The sequence below is a fragment of the Dryobates pubescens genome, chromosome 11 (assembly GCF_014839835.1).
Source record: "Dryobates pubescens isolate bDryPub1 chromosome 11, bDryPub1.pri, whole genome shotgun sequence".
Lineage (NCBI taxonomy): Eukaryota > Metazoa > Chordata > Aves > Piciformes > Picidae > Dryobates > Dryobates pubescens.
The window spans coordinates 1854731-1877481 of record NC_071622.1 but is presented as its reverse complement, the minus strand read 5'-3'; the positions used below and the strand labels follow the sequence as shown (position 1 = coordinate 1877481).

Here is a 22751-nt window from a genome sequence, read left to right as displayed (position 1 = left end):
TGTAGCGTGCAGATGCTTGTCTCAGGATGTGCTTCTCGTTCAGAGCCTTCTCTTGGCCCTGTGCCTGGTACATCTGGTAGGGCTGGTATGGACTTGCCTCAGGTTTTTGAAGTGTGTTTGTGTTGCTGCTTGGCAGGCTTCAACTCCAGCTCAGCTTCATCAACAAGTCTTCTGAGGAGCAGCTGAGGGAACTGGGGTTGTTTAGTCTGGAGAAAAGGAGGCTGAGGGGAGACCTTCTGGCTCTCTGCAGCTCCCTGAAAGGAGGTTGGAGCCAGGTGGGGGTTGGTCTCTTCTCCCAAGGAACAAGAGATAGGACAAGAGGAAATGGCCTCAAGTTGCTCCAGGGGAGGTTTAGGTTGGACATGAGGAACAATTTCTTCCCCTTGAGGGTTGTCAGTGCCTGACCCAGGCTGCCCAGGGCAGTGGTGGTGTCCCCATCCCTGCAGGGGTTTCAGAGCCATGGAGATGTGGTGCTGAGGGACTTGATTTAGTGGTGACCTGGCAGTGATGGATTAATGGTTGGACTTGGTGATCTTGGAGATGCCTTCCAATCACAATGATTCTATGATTCTTGGAGTAAATAACACTCTTGACCCACGGCTGTACCATAACCTGTAAGTCATGATGGGCTGGAAGGAAAGAGAGATTGGCCATTGGGATGTGCTGCCCAGGGAGGTGGTGGAGTCCCCATCCCTGGAGGTGTTCAAGAAAGGCTTGGACGTGGCCCTTGGAGCCATGCTTTAGTTGTCAGGAGGTGTTGGGTATTAGGTCATAGGTTGGAGTTGATGATCTCTGGGGTCTTTTCCAACCTGGCTGATTCTGTGTTTTATGAAATCAAACCTTCCTGAGCAGTAAAAGTTCTTTCTTCTCCACTGGAGAGCAGATAAATGTTTGGGGGCAAAAAGCAAAGCCGTTTGGTCTGCTTTGTTTGGATAGCAAACATTCTACCCCATAGCTGTGTGCCTCTCTCAGCTCCTCTCCACAGCTAGAGGCTCTCCCACCCTTCTGATGTTCTACCACCCCTCTCTCAGCAGCCTTCTGTGTCTCTTGCAGGAGAGAATGCCGAGATCACCCTGGATGTGTCGCTGGCGTACCGTGACAACATGCTGGATGAGTGGCAAGAAATGACACATGCCATAGAGATCAGGAAGCTGAAGTGCACCTTTGGCTCACCAAAAGTAAGGTGGTTTGATGATGCTGGAGAAGTGGGAGCATGGTGGGATTTGCCCTCTTCCTTTCAGGCATGGGAATAGGTTGCCCAGGGAGGTGGTGGAGTCACTATCCCTGGAAGTGGTCAAGAAGCCTGTGGCCCTGGCACTTGGGGACGTGGTCTGATGGCCACGGTGGCGTTGGGTTGATGGTTGACTGGATGATCTTAGAGACCTCTTCCAGCCAAAACAATTCTGTGATTCTTTCATGGTGCTTCATGGGATCATAGGATGTTAGGGGTTGGAAGGGACCTTCAAAGATCATCAAGTCCAACCCCACTGCCAGAGCAGGACCACAGAATGTAGCTCCCTCACCTGGAGTACTGTGTCCAGATCTGGGGCCCTCAAAACAAGAGAGACTTGGGCCTGTTAGAGCGGGTCCAGAGGAAGCTACAGAGATGATCAGAGGGCTGGAGAACCTCCCCCTTGGGGACAGGCTGTGAGAGTTGGGGCTGTCCAGCCTGGAGAGGAGAAGGCTGCAGGGAGGCCTTAGAGCAGCATTTCCATATCTGAAGGGGGCCTACAGGAAGGCTGGGGAGGGCCTGTGGAGACAGGACGAGGGACAATGGTTTGAAACTGGAGCAGGGTGGCTTTAGGTTGGGCATGAGGAGGAAGCTCTGCACAACGAGGGCAGTGAAACACTGGAACAGGTTGCCCAGGCATGTGGCTGAGGCTCTGTGGCCGGACACATTCAAGGTCAGACTCCGGGCAGCCTGCCCTAGTTGGAGGCGTCCCTGCTGGCCGCAGTGGGGGCTGACCTTCGAGGGTCCCTTGCCCCCGAGCCGAGGGGCAGGGGCAGGACTGAGCGCCGCGGTGCCGCTGTGTGCCCTGTCCCCAGACGCCGGAGTCGGAAGGCCGTCACTACGACTGCGACTTCCTGCCCTTCATGGAGATCGGCAGCGTGGCGCACAAGTACTACCTCATCAACATCCGCCTGCCCGTCAACGAGAGGAAGGGCATCAACGTGGGCATCGGCGAGATCAAGGACATCCGCCTGGTGGTGAGTGCCCGCTGCCCCTCCTGCCCGCCTGCCCGCCGCCCCGCCTGCCCGCCACCCCGCCTGCCCTCCTGCCCGACGCCCCGCCTGCCCGACGCCCCACCTGCCCGCCTGCCCTCCTGCCCGACGCCCCTCCTGCCCACCACCCCTCCTGCCCGCCTGCCCGCCTGCCCGCCTGCCCGCCTGCCCGCCTGCCCTCCTGCCCGCCTGCCCGCCTGCCCACCTGCCCGCCTGCCCACCTGCCCGCCTGCCCTCCTGCCCTCCTGCCCGCCTGCCCTCCTGCCCGCCTGCCCACCACCCCTCCTGCCCACCACCCGTCCTGCCTGCCTGCCCACCACCCCGCCTGCCCGCCTGCCCTCCTGCCTGCCTGCCCACCACCCCGCCTGCCCACCACCCCGCCTGCCCACCTGCCCTCCTGCCTGCCTGCCCACCACCCTGCCTGCCCTCCTGCCTGCCTGCCCGCCGCCCCGCCTGCCCGCCTGCCCACCACCTCTCCTGCCCGACGCCCCACCTGCCCTCCTGCCTGCCTGCCCTCCTGCCCGCCTGCCCGCCGCCCCACCTGCCCTCCTGCCTGCCTGCCCACCACCCTGCCTGCCCTCCTGCCTGCCTGCCCGCTGCCTGCCTCCTGTGCTTCACCCCTGCCACCTCCTGCCTGCAGACCTCACTCCCCTCCTTCCGCAGTGCCGCTGTCCTCGACAGCTTGGAGCGGGCGCTGGACGCCTCCTCCCTGGAGGTCTTGAAGGCCAGGTTGGGTGAGGCCTTGAGCAGCCAAGTGTAGGTGGGAGGTGTCCCTGTGCTTGTGGCAGGGAGGTTGGAGGAAGTGGTCTCTAAGGTCCTTCCAACTGAACCCATTTTATGATGTTTTAACTGCTCTCCCCTGAGGAGCTCTCCCCAGGCTTTGAGCAGTGCCACCCTATGACCACCTCCACAGCTGGGCTCTTCCCACAGCGCCCAGGAGCTCCTCTCTGTCCTCTTCTCCCTCCTGCAGCAGTATAGAATAGAATAGAGTAGGTTGGGAAAGACCTTCAAGATCATCAAGCCCAACCTATCACCCAACACCATCTGATCAACTCAACCATGGCACCAAGTGCCTCAGCCAGGCTCTTCCTAAACACAAACAGGGATGGGGACTCCACCACCTCCCTGGGCAGCACAGCCCAGTGGCCAATCTCTCTTGCTGGGAAGAATTTCTTCCAAACACCCAGCCCAAACCTCCCCTGGCACAGCTTGAGACTGTGTCCTCTTGTTCTGGTGCTGCTTGCCTGGGAGAAGACACCAACCCCCACCTGGCTACAACCTCCCTTCAGGTAGCTGTAGACAGCAATAAGGTCTCCCCTGAGCCTCCTCTTCTCTATGCTCCACCTGCCTAAGCCCCCATCGATGGGACCTAAGGGGGAGCAGAACAGCAGGGCTCAGATGAGGCCTGGTCTGTGTCACACAGTTGGTTATGGGCACGCAGGTGTTTGAGGTGGCTGTCTGCCGTCCTTACGCCTGCCCTCCTCCCTTACTGCTTGGTGGCCATGGGTGCTCCCAGCTGGAGAGCCTCCCACCAGCGTCCCTGCGAGCGGCAGCAGCTGGCGGCGGCCGCAGACGGTGGTGGGAGGGCGCGTGGCTGGAGAGAGGCATTCTTCCGCCCCACGGCTTTCCCACCAGTGACTTCACGTCAGGAGGATCTTGTTACTTGTCTGGGAGCCATTCCACCGCCTTTTTCCGGGCTGGGGCAGAGGGCCCCTGCCTTGGCTCCTCTCCACCTCGCTGCTCCCTGTCTTGGGCCCTGTTTGCTGGGCTTTGGAAGCCTGCTTAGAGGCTGTGTCCATCCCATGGTGGATAAACCATGTCTTTCAAGGAGGGCTTGCATCTAGGCGTGGATCACGTCTCTCCTGTTAGGGGAAGCCTGGAGTAAGGCTGGGGAGAGATCTCGAGCACAAGCACTATGAGGAGAGGCTGAGGGAGCTGGGGGTGTTCAGCCCGGAGAGGAGGAGGCTCAGGGGAGACCTTCTTGCTCTCTGCAACTCCCTGAAGGGAGGTTGGAGCCAGGTGGGGGTTGGTCTCTTCCCCCAGGCAAGCAGCACCAGAACAAGAGGACACAGTCTCAAGCTGCACCAGGGGAGGTTTAGGCTGGAGGTGAGGAGAAAGTTCTTCCCAGAAGGAGTAATTGGCCACTGGAATGTGCTGCCCAGGGAGGTGGTGGAGTCCCTGTCCCTGGAGGTGTTCAAGAGGGGATTGGATGTGGCACTTGGAGCCATGGTTGAGTTGTCAGGAGGTGCTGGGTGATAGGTTGGACTTGAGGATCTCTGAGGTCTTTTCCAACCTTACTGATTCTATGAAGGATGTTACCCTGCCCTGCTCTTCAGCTGCTCCTTGGTTTTCCATAGGGCATCCACCAGAACGGTGGCTTCACCAAGGTGTGGTTTGCCATGAAGACCTTCCTGACCCCCAGCATCCTGATCATCATGATCTGGTACTGGAGACGGATCACGCTGATGACACGGCCTCCTGTCCTGCTCGAGAAGTGAGTAGGGGCCTTGGCTCGGGTCAGGGCCCTCTTGCTGCTGAGGGTCACCTTAGTTTCTAGGTCTTACTGAGGTCACAGGTTGCCCAGAGATGTGCTTGAGGCCCTGTCCCTGGAGACCTTGAATGTCAATCTGGATGGGGCCCTGAGCAACCTGCTGTAGTTGGTGTCCCTGCTCACTGCAGGGTGGTTGGACAAAGTGACCTTTGATGGTCCCTTCCAACTTGCTGCATCCTGTGAGGTGCTCACTGCTCCTGGGCAGAGCCCACATTTGAGTAGACAGGGATGGTCTTTTCTCTATCCTGTCCCTCTGTACTGGGAGCCTGACAGCTCTCCAGCTTCTCTTTCTTGTTTGTCCATGGCTGCTTATAAAGGCTTAGCCCCAGAAGTGTTAGACTGAGACTGCAGGTGAGGAAGAAATCCTTTGCAGTGAGGGTGGTGAGACACTGCAACAGGTTGCCCAGGGAGGCTGTGGATGCCCCCTCCATGGAGATGTTCTCAGTGCTAGGTTGGATGAGACCTTGAGTAACCTGGCCTAGGGGAAGGTGTCCCTGCCCATGGCAGGGAGGCTGGGACTAGGTGAGCTTCGAGATCCCTTCCAACCCAAACCATTCTGTGGATCTGTGAAGGTTTGCTGTCAGGAGGTGACACCCCATCACCACTGCCCCAACAGCACCAGATTTTTCTTCTGTTGCTCTTCATGCACAGCTTTGGCTTCTGGGGCTCTTCAAGCTGGCAAGAGATGGTGTTTCTGCCTCTCCAGGGTCATCTTTGCTCTGGGCATTTCCATGACGTTCATTAACATCCCTGTGGAGTGGTTTTCCATTGGGTTTGACTGGACTTGGATGTTGCTCTTTGGGGACATTCGACAAGGCATCTTCTATGCCATGCTCCTCTCCTTTTGGATCATCTTCTGTGGAGAGCACATGATGGTGGGTACCACACAGAGGAGAACAGCAGCGGGCCCCTGTGGCCACGAAGGCCAGTGGTATGCTGGGGTGCATGAGAAGAGCATGACCAGCAGGTGGAGGGGTGGTCTCCTTCCCCTCTGCTCTGCCCTGGTGAGACCATATCTGGAATGTTGTGGCCAGTTCTGGGCTCCCCAGTTCAAGAGGGACAGGGCTATACTAGAGAGTGTCCAAGGAAGGCTGTGAGGAGGGTGAAGGGACTGGAAAGTCTGATGAGGAAAGGCTGAGAGACCTGGGGCTGTTTAATGAGATCTCCTCTCAGTCTAATCCTCTCCAGGCTAATGGCTGTAAATACCTGAAGGGTGGGTGTCAAGAAGGAGGTGCCAGTCTCCTTTCAGTGGTGTGCTGTGATAGGACATGGGGTGCAAACTGGAACCCAGGAGGTTCCACCTCAGCAACAATAACTTCTTTGTTGTGAGGGTGCTGGAGCCCAGAGAGGTTGTGGAGTCTCCTTCTCTGGAGACGTTCAAGACCCACCTGGATGCATTCCTGTGTGACCTGCCCTGGGTGATCCTGGCTTGGCAGGGGGTTGGCCTGGGTGGTCTCTGTGGTTCTGACTTGCTTTCCTTTCTCTCCTGCCCCCACCTCCTCGTTAGGACCAGAACGAGCGCAATCGCCTCTCTGGGTACTGGAAACAGGTTGGACCCATAGCTGTTGGCTCCTTCTGCCTCTTCATCTTTGACATGTGTGAGAGGTAGGTGCAGGCCTGCTCTCCTTGCAGCTGACCTGCAGCAGGGAGCAGCCCTTGAACCCCCATGGCTGGATGCACCTCCATCTCCAACCCTTTCACTCAGACACAACTTGGCACCCTGATCCCAGTGGCAGCTCTTTGTTTTCTGCCCTCTTTGCAGGGGAGTGCAGCTGAAGAATCCCTTCTACAGCATCTGGACCACTGAAGTTGGCACAGAGCTGGCTGTATCCTTCCACCTGGCTTGAGGGAGGCTCTTGGTCTGTGTTGATAAGACAGAGAGATGTTCTCATCCTGCCAGATACCTTCATGTGCTGGGGAAATCCTCCTGCTGTGAGCAGACTTGGGGCTGTGAGGTGATGCTCAAGTGCTGTGGAGATGCTGGTGTCATTTGGAAGAAGCAATCCTGGCAGGCTTGCTGCTGGGCACTGCCAGGGACTGCTGCTGTGCTTGGGGCAGCCTCTGGAATCCCAGCATGGTGGGGTTCGGAAGGGACCTCTAAAGATCATCCAGTCCAAGCCCCCTGCTAAAGCAGGGCACCCACAGCAGCTTGCCCAGCAGCACAATGGCCAGGGGGGTTGGAAGCTCTCCAGAGAAGAGAGAACTGAACCTCCCTGCAAGGTGTCAGGTTCTGGGGGAAAGCCCCAGGGCACTTAGCTCCTGGGTGTCACTGTGCTCCTGCTCTGCTTCCAGCCAGCCCCAGCTCTCATGGCACCTGCTCTGGGGCCCTGGTTGCTTGCTGTTGCCCATGCAGGTGCTGCAGAGGCATTTCCATGACTTGCTCCTCCAGGTCCTGCTGGAAGGGCTCCCTCCCACTGCCATTCATTTTGATTCTTGGGCTGAGATTAGTTAAATTAAACCCCACCCTGTGGCATCCAGCCCTCTCCCTGGAGATCATGCTGATGGGCAGCAGCTTCCCAAAGCTCTGCAGGTCTTGACCAGGAAGGTCTCTGGGTGGGTTTTGTCTTCTCTTCTCGTCTTGGGGATGCTATTACAAGAGGTGAATCACCTGGAGAACCTTGGCTCTTACTCCTGTTGACCTCACACCACCTTCCCTTGACCTTCACTGCTCAGATGGCCTTTATCATAGTTGCAGGCATCTGCTTGTGCCTCTATTTCCTCTTCCTGTGCTTTATGGTCTTCCAAGTGTTCAGGAACATCAGTGGGAAGCAGTCGAGCCTGCCAGCCATGAGCAAAGCTCGGCGCCTTCACTACGAGGTAATGTCCCTCCTTGTCCTGCAGGTTCCTCATTGCTGGAATGCCTTTCTTGCCCTCAGAAGGCTCTGCTGGGATGTTCTCCCTCCACACAGAACTGAAGTGGAAGATCTGACCTTTGTTGGCTTGCTTGTGTGCTCAAATCCCCCAGCTGCCTTCCTCACGCAATCCCAGCGCGGTGGGGGCTGGAAGGGAGCTCTGGAGACTCCACTTCTCAGGGCAGGCACAGGCATTTGCACCACAGTTAGGTTAAAAAAGCCCCCAAGACACACAACACTAAAACAAACCCCAAAGCACTTTGTAGGTAGAAATGTCAACCTAGTGAAAGCAAGCCTGGTTTGCAGCCAGAGCTCCCAGCCTTGGCTGATCCCCAGCCTGAGGTGGTCTCATCATCTGCATTCCTCTCTGCCAGTCCCCTGGGTGAGAATTGCTGCAGCCTCCCTCCAGACAGAGCGTGGAGGTGAGGATGAGTCTGCTCCAGACCCATTCCCCACGCTGGAGGAACTCATCCTGCCAAGCCATAGGAGCTCCCCACAAGGTGTTTGTTCTCCAAAAGCTGTGAGCCATCGAGCTGGTGAAACAAACCCACAGCTCACACCTCCTTTTCCATGTTAGCTCCTGGTCAGTTGGTCACCAGAGGAAGTGGAAGGGAAGGGAAGGGCAGGGCAGAGCTGTCCAGACATGCAGCCCACAGACCCATTCCCCATGCTGGAGAAACATCAACTCGTGCATGAAAGCTCACCACAAGATGTTTGTTCTGCAAAAGCTGTGAGCTATCAAGCTGGTGAAACAAACCCACAGCTCACACCTCCTCTTCCACAGTAACTCCTGGTCAGTTGGTCATCAGAGGAAGTGGAATAGAAGGGAAATTGGTCACCAGAGGAAGGGGAATGGAAGGGCAGAGCTGTCCAGACATGCAGAGCCTGCTCAGAGCATCCTGGGGGAATGCAGACGTGTGGGGAGTGGAGAATATAGGCTGTCCTGAGGAGTGGGTGGAGGTTGTTTTGCTTTGGGGTTTTGTGGGTTGGGCTTTTTTTTTTCCCCTTCTCTTTTTTTCATCCCCTTGTAGATGCTAAACCCAAAAGTGGGTGGCTGTGGGTGCTGTTCATGTGAGCAGTGACATTTCTCTCTCAACAGGGGCTGATTTTTAGGTTCAAGTTCCTGATGCTCATCACCCTGGCGTGCGCAGCCATGACGGTCATCTTCTTCATCGTGAGCCAGGTGAGTGGGGAAGCTTGGCTGTCCTGGAGAGCATCACCCTCTGATCATGACAGCATGGACAGCAGCCCTGTGGAGAGGGGCTTGGGGTGCTGGTGGGTGAAAAGCTGGACCTGCGTGGGCACCAAGTGCTGCCAGCCCACAGCCTGCTCTAGTTGCAGCTGTCCCTGTTGGCTGCAGGGGTTGGACTGGATGACCTTTAAAGGTCCCTTCCCACCCAGCCCGTTCTGTGATGCCCTAGCCACCAGTGACATGGCTCACTTGGCTGTCACAAGCAGGTCTGGTGCTAAGCTGCTGCTCAGGAAGCTGTTTTCATCTCTCTTTGAAGCTCTGCAGTAAATGGCTGTGCCTGAGGCTTTCACAACGGCCTTTGGCTCACGGCGAGCTTTGGGGCCGCACTGTTTGAAGCATCAGCCAGCGTGATTTAGTCACTTCTGAGAACTCAGCAGGAGAAGAAAACACTTCTGCTCCCATTGAAAGGATCTGGTGGCTTTGTGTGGCCACAGAGAAACAGCACAACTGAACCTTCCTGGCCTGGCTTTGCAGCCTGGCTGCTTCCAACAGTGTCTGGCCCTCTCTGTTCTGAGTTGTGATGTGGCCTCTGCACAAGTCAGCTTCTAATGCTCCTTAATCTGCTTTGGTGGTTGACTCCAAGGGATTTTTCAGCTTGCATCTGTTTCAAAGATGTCAGTGTGCCCTCATGGCCAAGGAGGACAGTGCTCTCCTGGGGTGCATGAAGAAAAGCTTGGTCAGCAGGTTGAGGGAGGTTCTCCTCCCCTTCTAATCTGCCCTGGTGAGGCTGCGTGTATAGTCCTGAGTCCAGTTCTGGCCTCCCCAGGACAAGAGAGACAGGGAGCTGCTGGAGAGAGTCCAGGGGAGGCTACAAAGATGCTGAGGGGCCTGGAGCATCCCTGTGAGGAGGAAAGGCTGAGAGCCCTGGGGCTGTTGAGCCTGCAGAAGAGCAGCCCCAGAGGGGATCTGCTCAGTGCTCAGCAAGAGCTAAAGGAGCTGTTGGGGGCAAGAGGCTGGGGCCGGACTCTGCTCAGTGGTGTCCACTGAGAGCAAACTGGGGACAGACTTCTTAGCAGGACCTGTTGTGACAGGACCAGGGATGATGGGTTCAAACTGCAGCAGAGCAGATTTAGACTGGGCATCAGGATGAAGTTCCTCACTGTGAGGGTGGTGAGACACTGGAAGAGGTTGCCCAAGGAGGCGGTGGAGGCCTCATCCCCGGAGCCATTCAAGCGCCGGCGTGATGTGGCTCTGAGCCACCTGGTTTAGTTGGGGCTGGCCCTGCTTGCCTGCAGGGAAGTTGGCCTAGATGCCCTTTATAGGCCCCTTCCAACCCAAAGCAGTCTGTGGTTCCATGTCTTCCTAAATCCTGACAGACCTCCAGGGGCTGCTGCTGCCAGCCCCTGCTCTGCCGGCAGCACAGGAGCTCCTCGCATTATTCATGCAGCTTCTCCTGCTCTCAAAGCTCTATTTATAGCAGCCTGATGGTTTCACACCTGCCTCGTGGTCTCCTAGGAGCTGCTCTTTGTGGTGGCAAGCTTGGCTCAGCTCAGCCCTTGCAGCAGGTGGGCTGTGAGGGGGTTTGTCTCATTCCAGGCTGAGGAATGGGAGCCAGGGAAATCCTCAGGGAATTGGTTGGTTGGGACTGGCTTTTATTTGTTTCCCTGCAGCCTGAGGCTCAGGAGGAGAATCCCAGCCTGACTTGTGCCTCTCTGACTCTCACACACTCACTTTACTCCATCCTCTTGAACTGGTGCTGTTCTTGGGGATGTGCTCCGTGTTGGCTGCTGTGAGGTTCACTTTCTTACTGCTCTACTCCCAAGTCACAGCTTTTAGGGTGCATTTTGCTGCTGATTTCCTCCCAGGTTGGTGCTTTACTGACTTACTCCCAAGTCAGAGCTTCTGGGGCTCACTTTCATATTGATTTACTCCAAGTTGGAGCTTTAGAGCTACACTTTCTTACTCATTTACTCCAACCCAGAGCTTTTGGGACTTGCTTTCACATCGATTTGCTCCAAGTCAGAGCTGCTGGGGTTCATTGTCCTGCTGATTTACTCCAAGTTGTAGCTTTAGGGGGGGGTCACTTAGTGATTTACTCCAAGTTAGTGCTTTTGAGGTTTGTTTTAATACTGATTTACTGCAAGTCAGAGCTTTAGGGGTTCACTTTCCTACCCATTTACTCCAACTTGCAGGTTTCATTTCCTTCCTGATTTACCCCCAAGTTGGTGGGTTTTGAGGGGTTCATTTTTTGTATTGATTTACTCCAAGCTGGAGCATTTGGAGTTTATTTTCCAATCGATTTCCTGCCAAGTTAGAGCTTTAGGGGTTCACTTTCTTACTAATTTACTCCATAGTAAAGCTTTCAGGGGACACTTGCTGCTTTACTCCTAGTTGGTGCTTCAGGGGGGTTGCTTTCTTACTGATTTACTCCAAGTTAGGGGTTTTGGGGTTCATTTTCTTACTGACTTACTCCAAATAAAGTGGGTTTGGGGTCTACTTTCTTGCTTACTCCTAGTTGGTGTTTTAAGGGGTTGCTTTCTTACTGATACACTCCTAGTTGGTGCTTTAGGGGGTTGCCTTCTTACTGATTTACTCCAAGTTAGGGTTTTTGGGGTTGCTTTTCTTACTGATTTGCTCTAAGTGGGGTTTGGGCTCTGCTTTCTTGCTTATTTACTCCCAGGTGGTGCTTTAGGGGGTTGCCTTCTCACTGATTTACTCCAAGTGAATGCTTTTGGGGCCCATTCTCCTTCTGGTTCACTCCAGGTTACAGCTGTAGGAGTTCACTTTCTTACTCATTTACTGCAACTTCAGAGCTGGAGGAGGGCTCTTTCTCAGCGATTTACTCCAAGTTGGTGCTTCCTGGGGGCCCCCTCTGCAGAGTTTGGTGTGGCTGAGTGTCCTGTGTGTGTGTGTTCTGTGCTGGGCAGGTGACAGAAGGGCACTGGAAGTGGGGGGACGTGACGATCCAGGTGAACAGTGCCTTCTTCACCGGCATCTACGGCATGTGGAACCTCTACGTCTTCGCCTTGATGTTCCTCTATGCACCCTCCCACAAGAACTATGGCGATGACCAGTCCAATGGTAAGTGCCTCTGCAGCATCTGGAGGTGCTGGAGGCCTCCTGCCTGGAGGTGTTTGCAGCCAGGCTGGAGGTGGCTGTGAGCAGCCTGCTGCAGTGTGAGGTGTCCCTGGCTGTGGCAGGGGGTTGGAGCTGGCTGAGCCTTGAGGTCCCTTCCAGCCCTGACAGCTCTGTGATGCCGGTGTCTCACCGCCCTCATTGTGGAAAAACTTCCTCCTGATGTCCCATCTAAACTGACCCTGCCTCAGGCTCCAAGCATTGAAGCCCATAGCTCAGGTAGCTCCTGAGAGCTTGGAGGACATAAGATGAATCTTTAGCTTTCTGATGGTCAGGTACCTGCCTGTGAGGCCGAGCTGACAGTGACTTTTTCTCTCAGGTGACCTGGGTGTGAACAGTGGGGAAGAGCTTCAGCTGACCACCACCATCACCCACGTGGACGGCCCCACGGAGGTTTACAAGCTGGCTCGGAAGGAGGCTCAGGAGTGAGGCTGAGGGGCCCTCAGCTGGCAGCCAGACTGGGGTGGAGAGCAGAGGACAACACAGTGCCCCCCTGCAAGGAGGCCTCTCCGACCTAGCTCGCTCCTGGAGCACCCCATCCCGTGGTGGGTGACACCGAGCAGTGTCACCTGGCAGAACATTTGTAACCTCTTTGATATGGTGTAGTTATTCCTGGGGGGTGGGAGGGCTTTGTCTATTGGGTTACACTCCAGCACCTACAGACCTGCAGGGAGAGCGTTGCGGTTGCAAAGTCGTGCAGTCAGGAAGGGACGAGAGATGACCTTGGGGGGGCTTTGGTGTGGTTCTGGTGTGCCTGTGCATAAGGGTGGTGCCTGGGGAGCTCAGATGAGGAGCACCATCTTCAGTGGTGAAGGGTTGGGGCTTTTCCCCTCAAGGTGTTGGCTGAGGGGAAGGCTAAAGCCTCGCTGTAAAAACACTGACTCCCGGCGCCTGTGGTGGGCTGCAGCCGCGTTTGAGGCCTTCAGCAGAGCCCTGCAGCTCCACAGTGAGCCTCTGTCACCTGGAGTGGAATGAGGCTGAGGAGCAGCAGCAAGATGCCTCCTCAGTAGGTGTTTGTTCACACAGGGGAGTGTGCAAACTGGATGCCTGAGGAGAGAAGAGTGCTCCTGTCCTGAGTTAACAGAGAACGTCAGTCCCACCACCAGCTCCAGCCTGGGCTCAGCCTTCTTGGCTTCCTTGATTCCTCTTATTTTTATGTCTTCTTTTTTTGCCTTCCTCTGTTTTACCTTTTTTTTTGTTCCAGCTCCTTCCTTCTTGTGCTGCTCATGTGCCTTGAGGAGAAGAGAGAGGCCATGGCAGGGATGGTGTCTTCTTGCTTCTCCTGCCTGTGAGCCGGGCAGAGGGCACCAGGCTGCCCTGCCAGGGTGGAGCACAGCTGGCAGAGCTGGATTCTTCCAGGGATTATTGGACTGGACAAAAATCCTCTTGTCCCACACAGAGCAGGAGGAGGTGATGAGGACACTCAGCCCCATGCCATGCCTCACTGGGAGAATGGGAATGGGAACTGGTGTGGAGTGGAGGTGTCAACTGGTTTGTGCTGGCAACCAGTGAAGTCTCAATGGTGTGTGGGGGACGAAGGGTGGCCAAGGAGGATCTGTGCTCCTCCTTTGGAGGATCCAGAGAAACCTCATCACCTGCAACTAGTAAACACCTGTGTCAACTGCTAATAAAAGGTAACTCAACCTCCAAGTTTTGTCCCTAAAATGGAAGAATCTGCTGCTGCCATCTGGTCAGACACGAAGGGAGACCTTCCAGAGCTGCTGACAGGCACTGCTGGATCCGTTGTCCTGGGAAGAGCTGGCATGTGGCCCTTGGATTCTGAGAACTTCTGCCAGGACACCTGGCTCCTTAGAGTGCTGAGGCTGCAAAAGGAAAGGGAAACTGGGGAATGCCAGAAGTGAGGTCACTCCACTTGATCTTGGATACTTGAACTGGAACACTGATCATCCTCTTGAAGTCTGGGATGGGATTTCTTCTGGACAGGGACAACAGTGCCCCTGTGCTGGGGGATGTGGGGAAGTAAAATGAGAGAGGGGCACAGTTATTAGATGTGGAGTAAGTGCTGGCACAGCACCTTCACCCTGTGGCTGCCAAGATGCCACTCTTTAGTAGTTTCAGTAAGGAAAGAAGTCCTAGCTTGGGGTTGCTACTTGGGGTGCTGCAGGCTTCTCAGCTTGGGGGCCCCAGCTTGGGCTCCTGCCTGGGTTTTTAGCTTGGGCTCCTGCCTGGGCTCCTAGCTTGGGCTCCTAGCTTGGGCTCCTGGCTTGGGCTCCTGCCTGGGTTCCTAGCTTGGGCTCCTGGCTTGGGCTCCTGGCTTGGGCTCCTGCCTGGGTTCCTAGCTTGGGCTCCTGGCTTGGGCTCCTGCCTGGGTTCCTAGCTTGGGCTCCTGGCTTGGGCTCCTGCCTGGGTTCTTAGCTTGGGCTCCTTGCTTGGGCTCCTGCCTGGGTTCCTACCTTGGGCTCCTGGCTTGGGCTCCTGCCTGGGTTCCTAGCTTGGGCTCCTGGCTTGGGCTCCTGCCTGGGTTCTTAGCTTGGGCTCCTGGCTTGGGCTCCTGCCTGGGTTCCTAGCTTGGGCTCCTGCCTTGGGCTCCTGCCTGAGTTCCTAGCTTGGGCTCCTGGCTTGGGCTCCTGCCTTGGGCTCCTGCCTGGGTTCTTAGCTTGGGCTCCTAACTGGATTCCTAGCTTGGGCTTCTGGCTTGAGCTCCTGCCTAGGTGCTTAGCTGGGGGTGCAGCCCAGGTTCCTAGCTTGGGGTCCTCCCTTCAGTAGCTGTTCCAGCTCCCAAGTGAACTAAGCTAATGCACATCCTCAGCTCTGGTACTTCCCAACTTGAGTGCTCGACTTTGCAGCTTTAAGGTCCTGGTTTGGTTGGGTTTTTTCCCCCTGGTTGTGTTGGGGTTTGTGTGGTATTTATGTTGTCCTGGTAGATGTTGTCCATGGTTTCTTTGTGTTTTTTTACAGCTTAGTTTTCTGAAGGCTCCTCAGGCACTTGAGGAGGGGGAGCTGCAGCTTCAAAAGCAAACTGTGTGTCAAACACTAACGATCTGGGTCCTGGGGCTGCGTGCAGGGGTGGGTGGGGTAGGTTTTTATCTCTTCATTCCTGAGCCCTACTCATCTGTCAAACGGTCCCTGGGGCTGCTTTTGCTCTCTCCTTTTTATGGGTAGGTTGAGTTCAGTTTTTACAGAGTGCTGTAGGCGACCTGGGAAACCTGTAGTTGTGTTAATTTAAATAAAATACCCAACTTTGTGGAGTTGGCTTCTTGTGGTTCACTGCAGTCAGAGTCCCAGCACAGGCAGGGGCTGGAAGGGACCTCTGGAGATCAGCCACTCCAACCCCTCTGCTCAAGCAGGGCACCCCCAGCAGCTTGCCCAGCAGCACAATGCCCAGCTGGCTTTGGGAGCTCTCTGCCCAAGGAGACTCCACAGCCTCTCTGGGCAGCCTGCTCCAGGCCCCCAGCACCCTCACAACAAACAAGTTTCTCTTCCTGGTCAGATGGAACCTCCTAGGTTCCAGTTTGTGTCCATTGCCCCTTGCCCTGTGCCTGGGCACCACTGGGAAGACTGGCTCCTACCTCTTGCCCCCCACAGGTCCTTTAGCTCTTGCTGAGCATTGCTCAGCTCCCCTCTGGGGCTGCTCTTCTGCAGGCTCAACAGCCCCAGGGCTCTCAGCCTCTCCTCCTCAGCACTTTTGGAGCCTCCACTGGATTCTCTGCAGCAGTTCCCTGTCTCTCTTGAGCTTGGAGGCCCAGATGTGGACCTCCATTTCTAGCTGTGGCCTCCCTAGCACAGAGGTGGAGGAGAACCTCCCTTAATGTGCTGGCCACATTCATGCCCCCTCAGGAGACCATTGGCCACCTTGGCCCCAAGGGCACACTGCTGACTTGTGGGCAACTTTTTCTCCACCAGCACTCCCAGGTAGCTCTCCACAGAGCTGCTCTCCAGGTTCCCCCTCACCTGCCCTGCTGCAGGGGCTTGTTCCTCCCCAGGCACAGGACCCTACACCTTCCCTCCAGCCACCCCCTCTCCAGCCTGCCCATGTCTCGCTGACCAGCAGCACAGCCTGACAGCGTCAGTTCCCTTTCACCAGCACACAGGATGAGGGTCGAGATGATGTTTAAGGCTCCTTCCAACCCAAGCGCTTCTGCTCAGTTCCCATGGCGGAGGGGAATGGGGTGCTCCTCTTCGAGCAGCTCCGCTGGCCCCGTTTCTTCTGCAGCCTCTGTAGGCTACGCTGCCTGTGCCGCGGCGAGGAAGCGAGGCTGCTGCGAGCCGGGGCAGAGGCGGTGCAGCAGCTGCAGCAGCGCCGGGTTGCAGCGGAGCAGGCTCCTGCCTCTGCAGGCGCTGCCAGCCCTCCGCAGCCTCCCGCGGGGCCTCGCCGCTCGGCTCTGCCGGCCGCGCTCTTTGCTGCCCTCTGCTGCCAGCACCAGGGGCCCGCAGGCAGCTCCACAAGTGCCTCCGACGGCCCTCGGGTCTCAAAACGTGGGGAAGGGTCGCGGCTGAAGATTCTGCCCTCGTGGAAGTTCTGCTAACCGGCGTGGTGCTGAGGGACGTGGCTTAGAGGTGGCCTCGCAGTGCTGGGTTAATGGTTGAGTGATGTTAAAGCTCTCTTCCAACCCCAACAGCAGGATAGGATAGGATAGGATAGGATAGGATAGGATAGGATAGGATAGGATAGGATAGGATAGGATAGGATGGGATAGGATGGGATAGGATGGGATAGACCTTTGAGATCATCAAGTCTATCCTATCACCCAGCACCACCTAAGCAACTCAACCATGGCACCAAGTGCCTCACTCAGGCTCTTCTTAAACACCTCCAGGGATGGGGACTCCACCACCTCCCTGGGCAGCACATCCCAAGGGCCAATCTCTCTTGCTGGGAAGAATTTCTTCCTAACATCCAGCCTGAACCTCCCCTGGCACAGCTTGAGACTGTGTCCTCTTGTTCTGATGCTGCTTGCCTGGGAGAAGAGCCCAACCCCTACCTGGCTACAACCTATGATTTTTGTCATCTTTCTTTGAGCCTTTCCTAGACCTGACCTACCCTTCCAGAGGGGTCCCCAGCTTTCTGATCAGCCCCTTGAAGTCCTGAAAGGCCACCAGAAGCTCTCCCTGGAGCCTTCTCTTCTCCAGGCAGAACAACCCCAACTCTCTCAGCCTGGTCTCATACCAGAGGGCTTCCAGTCCTCCCAGCATTGCTGTCTCCTCCTCTGGCCCTGCTCCAACAGGTCCCTGTCCGTGCTGAGCACTCCAGAGCTGGCCCAGCCCTGCAGGTGGGGTCTCAGCAGAGCACAGCAGAGGGGCAGAACAGAATCCCCTCCCTGCCCCTGCTGCCCACACTGCTGGGGATCAGCCCAGGACAGGGCTGGCTCTGGGCTGGCAGTGCTTGGTGCCAGCTCATGTCCAGCTTTGCACCCACCAGCACCCCAAGTCCTCCTCAGGGCTGCTCTCCAGCCCTTCACCCACAGCCTGGACTGATGCCAGTGGTCTCCCTGGCCCAGGTGCCATGCTGCACATCCCAAGGTTCCCATGGGCCCACTCCCCAGTGGATCCCCAAAGGTTACTTGGCTGTGTTTCACCACAGGCTTGCTGGGCAGAATCTCCAGCAAGCAGCAAGGGAGGGACCTGGCCAATGCTTCCCAGCTTAAAAAGGGAGGAAGGAGCTTGTGAGTGAGCAAGCTTGAGTGTCCCAGCAGCGGTCTGAGGCTGTCTCCAGGTGTGATGGTGCTGTCATCAGTGGCTAGCTTGAAGGAGGAGCTGGTGGTTTCTCTGGGTCCTTTTAAAACCAGCTCCCAGCTGTCCCCAGAGGATCTGTATGTTGTGGGGCAGTGAAAAATGTGCCTTCTGCCACCCAAACCCACGGGAGGGCTGGGGAGGGACTGTTTAGAAGGGGCTGTGGTGGTAGGATGAGAGGCACTGGTTTGAAACTGGAGCAGGGGAGATTTAGGTTGGATATTAGGAGGAAGTTCTTCAGAATGAGAGTGGTGGAACACTGGAACAGGTTGCCCAGTGATGTGGTTGAGGCTCCATCCCTAGAGACATCCAAGGTCAAACTTGAACGGCCTTGAGCAGCCTGCTCTCGTTGCAGATGTCTCTGCTGACTGCAGGGTGGTTGGACAAGGTGACCTTTGAGGGTCCCCTCCAGCCCAGTGCAATCTGTGATGCTGTACTGAGATAAAACAAGCAAGAAGCAGCACCAGGGCTGCTTCTGGAAGAGTTTTGCTGTGTGGCTGGCTCTCAGAGGGGTCATGGATCTGCTTTGCTCCTTAGCACCTGACGCTGCACTTGCCGGAGAGCTGCTGCCTCTTGGAGCTCTTCCTGTGGCAGAGACTATTACAGGAAATCAATAGAAGCTTCAGGCCTCAGATCTGGGGTTCTAAATAAAACACAATGGTTGGCACCTTCTGCCTCTTCATCTCTGGCATGTGAGTCTGGAGCAGGACAATCCTGCCCCAGGCAGGGCTGGAGGCTCAGCTGCCTCTGCTGCCGGTGCTACTCCCGCTCCGAACTGCTCTGCAAGGTGTCAGAGATTTTTGGGGTAACTCTGAGGGGTTTAGGTCTTGGTTGTCATCAGGATGACCCCAGAGCTGGTGCTGCCCCAGCAGCATCTGGTCAGCTTTCTCCTCCCCCCTCAGCTGTGATGGCATCTACTGCAGGATGTCCATTTGCTCCCACTGCCCAGGCAGACGCTGCTGAGGCATTTCCTTGACTTGCTCTTTCAGGTCCCACTGGAAGGGCTCCCTCCCACTGCCATTAATTTTGATTACTGGGCTGAGATAAGCTAATTAAATTGATCCCTGCTCCTGCAGCATCCAGCCCTCCTGCAGGAACCTCTCTGAAGGTCCTGCTGGCTGGCAGCAGCTTCCCAGATCGCTGCAGATGGCGTTTTGCTGGGTGGTGTGCTCTCGCTGCTGTGCCCTCAGGCACTGGGGGACATCGAGCTCCTGCTCCCCACATGCTCGTGGGCAGGCTGCAGGCCAGCTGAGCCAAGGTGTGATGGCTCCACACAGGGAGTTCCTTGCTGAGATGGTTTAAATACTGTCCTCTCCTTTGGCTGCTTTGTTATCTCAGGCTTTGGACAGGAGTCATAGTTTGGGTTGCAAGGGACCTTGAAGATTATCTGGTTCCAATTTGCCTGCCATGAGCAGGGACACCTTCCACTAGACCAGGCTGCTTGAGGCCTCAGCCAGCCTGGCCTGGAACATCTCCAGGGAGGGGGCACCCATGATCTCCCAGGGCAATGAGGTTTGAGGTACTGGAGCTTGTCCAAAGAAGGGCAGCAGAGACGATGAAGGCTCCAGAGCACAAGACTGCCACTGTGTGCTTTCCCTCAAAGCTACCTGGAAAGGGAACCACCACCTCTGCAGCCCTCAGAAATTCTCCTGCTGATGCATAAGCAGCAGTCTGAGAGCCTGGCACAAGGATTCTAGACCCATCAGGTACTCCCCTGAAAGTGATGTGGGGTGGCACAGCCCTGCTGTGGGTGGCTGATGAGTAGCACCAACGTGTCTCTGTCTTCTCTGCAGATGCTCTGTTGTGCAGCAGCAGCTGAGCCGTGGGGGGACTGCAGCAGCTGCTGCTCTGACAGGGGAGGTTGTCACCACCTCCTCATGCAGAGCCAGTTTGGTTCCTGGCTCAGATCTGCTCTTCTCAAGGCAGTGCTCAGAACAAAGACAGGCACATCTCCAGCACAGGGAGCGCTGCGGTGGGCAAAGACTTCCTTCTGCAGCAGGAAGGATGGAAACCGTCCACAGACCTCGAGAGGAAGGTGAGCTCCAGCTGCCCACGCAGCCATGCTCACAGCAAAACATGGCTCCACGTGCTCCTGCTTGTGAGGACCCTTCCAACCCAACCCATTCTCTGGGGCTGTGTTACCAAGCACCATGTGCTGGGAGAAGCAATTTGTTTTGACTGCAAGGAGTCGGCAGAGCTTTGGCTGCTCCCTGCAGCCGGAGCAGGAGGTGCACATGGCTCCCTCTGAGCACAGATCCCAGGACACTGCTTCAAGAGGGTGGATCAGGAAGCTGCAGGCAGACTTTTGATGCCTTCCAGTTCCTGAGCAGCAGCTATCAAACATGCTCAGGCAGGGAGAGGACTTCTGCTCTTTGCAAGGTCTCTCCAGTTACAACCTGAATTCTTGCACTGTTTACACCCCAGTCTGTAAATACAAGAAGGTAAGGTACAAATATGCAAACACAGAGCTGCAAACATCAACACAGGCACTTCAGAGCTGGAAACACCCAAACCACACACAGATACATCAGATGTAAACAGAGAGCTTGAAATACACAGCCAGGAAACCCCAGAGAGCTGCAAGATGCCCCATCCCTGGAGCCTTCTCAGCCCCATCCCTGGAGCCTTCTCAGCCCCATCCCTGGAGCCTTCTCTGCCCCATCCCTGGAGCCTTCTCAGCCCCATCCCTGGAGCCTTCTCAGCAGGGCCTCCTGTGACAGCCCAAGGGGGGATGGTTTGAACTAGAAGAGGGAGATTGAGACTGGAGAGAAGGAAGAAATGTTTGACACTGGGGGTCATGAGATCCTCACCCAGGCTGCCCAGAGAGGTGTGAGCTGCCCCATCCCTGGAACCATTGCAGGTCAGGTTGTTTGGGGCTCTGTGCAACCTGCTCTGGGTGCAGCTGTCCCTGTGGAGCTCAGGGAGATTGGATTAGATGACCTTTAGAAGTCCCTTCCAACCCAAACCAGTCTGGGATTCCATGAGGTCCTCCTGCAGCTTTCCCTCCGAGGTGCCAGCAAACCTTTCAGGCTATAACCACTAAGCCTTGTTACTTGGGTTCCTCTCCCTCACACTGTCAGATAAAGAGCTGTATTTCACCATCACAAGTCTTATTTCTCCTCATTTATGATCAATTTACCCAAACACCACTGCCCTCAGGTCCTGTCCCGCCCTGGACAGAGAAACAGAGAGAGAAAGCCAAGAGCTACAAGCTTGGGAGGCACCAGGTGGATGGAGCCTAAAGAAACAGAGAGAGGAAGCCAAGAGCTCTGAGCTCGGGGATGGAGCACAGAGGAACAGAGAGAGGAAGCCAGGAGCTCTGAGCTCGGGAGGCACCGGGGGATGGAGCACAGAGGAACAGAGAGAGGAAGCCAGGAGCTCTGAGCTCGGGAGGCACCGGGGGATGGAGCACAGAGGAACAGAGAGAGGAAGCCAGGAGCTCTGAGCTCGGGAGGCACCGGGGGATGGAGCACAGAGGAACAGAGAGAGGAAGCCAGGAGCTCTGAGCTCGGGAGGCACCGGGGGATGGAGCTGACGGAGAAAGCCAAAAGCTCTGGGGACACCGGCTGGATGGAGAAGAGGAAGCCAAGAGCTACAAGACCGCTGCCTGCCGGCGGGTACTAAGAAGAGAAGGAGGAGGAGGAGGAGGGAGGCGGCGTTGGAGGCAGGCACCAAGCGAAGCCTGCCCTCCCCGCAGCGCCGGGGCTCCGGCACAGCTTCCCCGCTGCTGGCAGGAGATGCCTGGGCTCCTTCCTCTGCACGGAGGAGCCGATGGCTGCAGGTGAAGGCGGCTTCCCCTCTCCTAAGGGTGAGTGTGGACGGGATGAGTGCTTGGGGCGGCTGATTTCTCTTTAAGGCAAGAGAAAAGAGAGGCTGGGAGGGGAGTGCCTGGTTGAATTGCCTATTGCCATCACGCACCGAGGCGGCTCGAGCAATTCTTTTCTTGTTTTCTCCCCTCTCTTCCACTTATCCCCTCCCACCTCCATCCTCTCCAGGCTACCTCTCGAGAGAGGAGTGTAAACTTGAAGAAGCTGGGCTTTGGGGGGTTAAGAGCTTGGTTGGCATCACCGCCGTGCAGCCGACATGCCTGAACAAAGCAACGATTACAGGGTGGTCGTGTTCGGAGCGGCGGGGGTCGGCAAAAGCTCCTTGGTGCTCCGCTTTGTAAAGGGGACTTTCAGGGAGACCTACATCCCTACGATCGAGGATACCTACCGGCAGGTGATCAGCTGCGATAAGAGCATCTGCACCCTCCAGATCACCGACACCACGGGGAGCCACCAGTTCCCTGCCATGCAGAGGCTCTCCATATCCAGGGGACACGCTTTCATCTTGGTCTACTCGGTCACCAGCAGGCAGTCCCTGGAAGACCTTCAGCCCATCTTTGAGCAGATTTGTCAGATCAAAGAGGACATCCACAAAATCCCCATCATGCTGGTGGGCAACAAGAGCGACGAGACCCAGCGGGAGCTGGACGCCAGCGAGGGGCAAGCCTTAGCCAGCAAGTGGAAGTGCTCCTTCATGGAGACGTCGGCCAAAATGAACTACAACGTGCAGGAGCTCTTCCAGGAGCTCTTGAATCTGGAGAAGAGGAGAACTGTCAGTCTCCAGGTGGATGGGAAGAAAGCCAAGCAGCTGAAAAAGAAAGACAAGCTGCAAGGCAAGTGCTCTGTTATGTGACTGCCTTTGGCTGGACTTGGGTGGTGTCGTCAGAGGAGGGACTCCCCCACGGAAGACACATCTCTGCTGGAGGTTTCAGATGAATCCATCCCTTACAGGGCTGTTGCTTTGCTCTACAGCCTCTGCTGGGGTGTTTCTCGGGGTGGTTTGACAGAGGCTTTCTGCATGTTTATTTTTTTAAACCAATAAATGTTTGCTGTTGGCAATTCGGCCTGAGGAGGAGCTCTGTTTTTCATGCCAGAAGTTGAGGGGAGAGGAAAACGTTGGCCAAGAGCTAATGTGGAGCCTCCTGCCTCAGCGAGCAGGGGGAGGCGGAGTAAAGGCAGGACAAAAGCAAACAGGGTGCCCAGGGGAGCTGTGGCTGCCCCCTCCCTGGAGGTGCTCAGGGCCAGGCTGGAGGAAGCCTCAAGCAACCTGGGCTAGTGGA

The 22751-nt window shown here is 56.2% G+C and overlaps 2 protein-coding genes across 2 annotated transcripts in view; both read left to right on the top strand.

The window, feature by feature from the left end:
* Positions 1-12814, top strand: part of WLS (Wnt ligand secretion mediator) — a 40354-nt gene extending 27540 nt beyond the window's left edge. The window contains exons 3-12 of the mRNA XM_054165008.1: positions 1054-1178; positions 2047-2208; positions 4581-4717; positions 5481-5649; positions 6282-6379; positions 6537-6600; positions 7448-7591; positions 8726-8809; positions 11746-11899; positions 12273-12814. Coding sequence (XP_054020983.1) covers positions 1054-1178; positions 2047-2208; positions 4581-4717; positions 5481-5649; positions 6282-6379; positions 6537-6600; positions 7448-7591; positions 8726-8809; positions 11746-11899; positions 12273-12382 — 1247 coding nt within the window. The 3' untranslated portion in view covers positions 12383-12814. The remainder of the gene's footprint in view (positions 1-1053; positions 1179-2046; positions 2209-4580; positions 4718-5480; positions 5650-6281; positions 6380-6536; positions 6601-7447; positions 7592-8725; positions 8810-11745; positions 11900-12272) is intronic.
* Positions 12815-21579: 8765 nt separating this feature from the next.
* DIRAS3 (DIRAS family GTPase 3) lies at positions 21580-22435 on the top strand. The gene has a single exon (XM_009909101.2). It carries the CDS (start codon positions 21728-21730, stop codon positions 22322-22324), a length of 597 nt encoding a protein of 198 aa, XP_009907403.1. The 5' UTR covers positions 21580-21727; the 3' UTR covers positions 22325-22435.
* The last annotated feature ends 316 nt before the right edge of the window (positions 22436-22751 follow it).

What these genes read in the sequence shown, in the direction of transcription:
- DIRAS3 (XM_009909101.2), top strand. Translation starts at nt 21,728, where the DNA reads ATGCCTGAACAAAGCAACGATTACAGGGTGGTCGTGTTCGGAGCGGCG.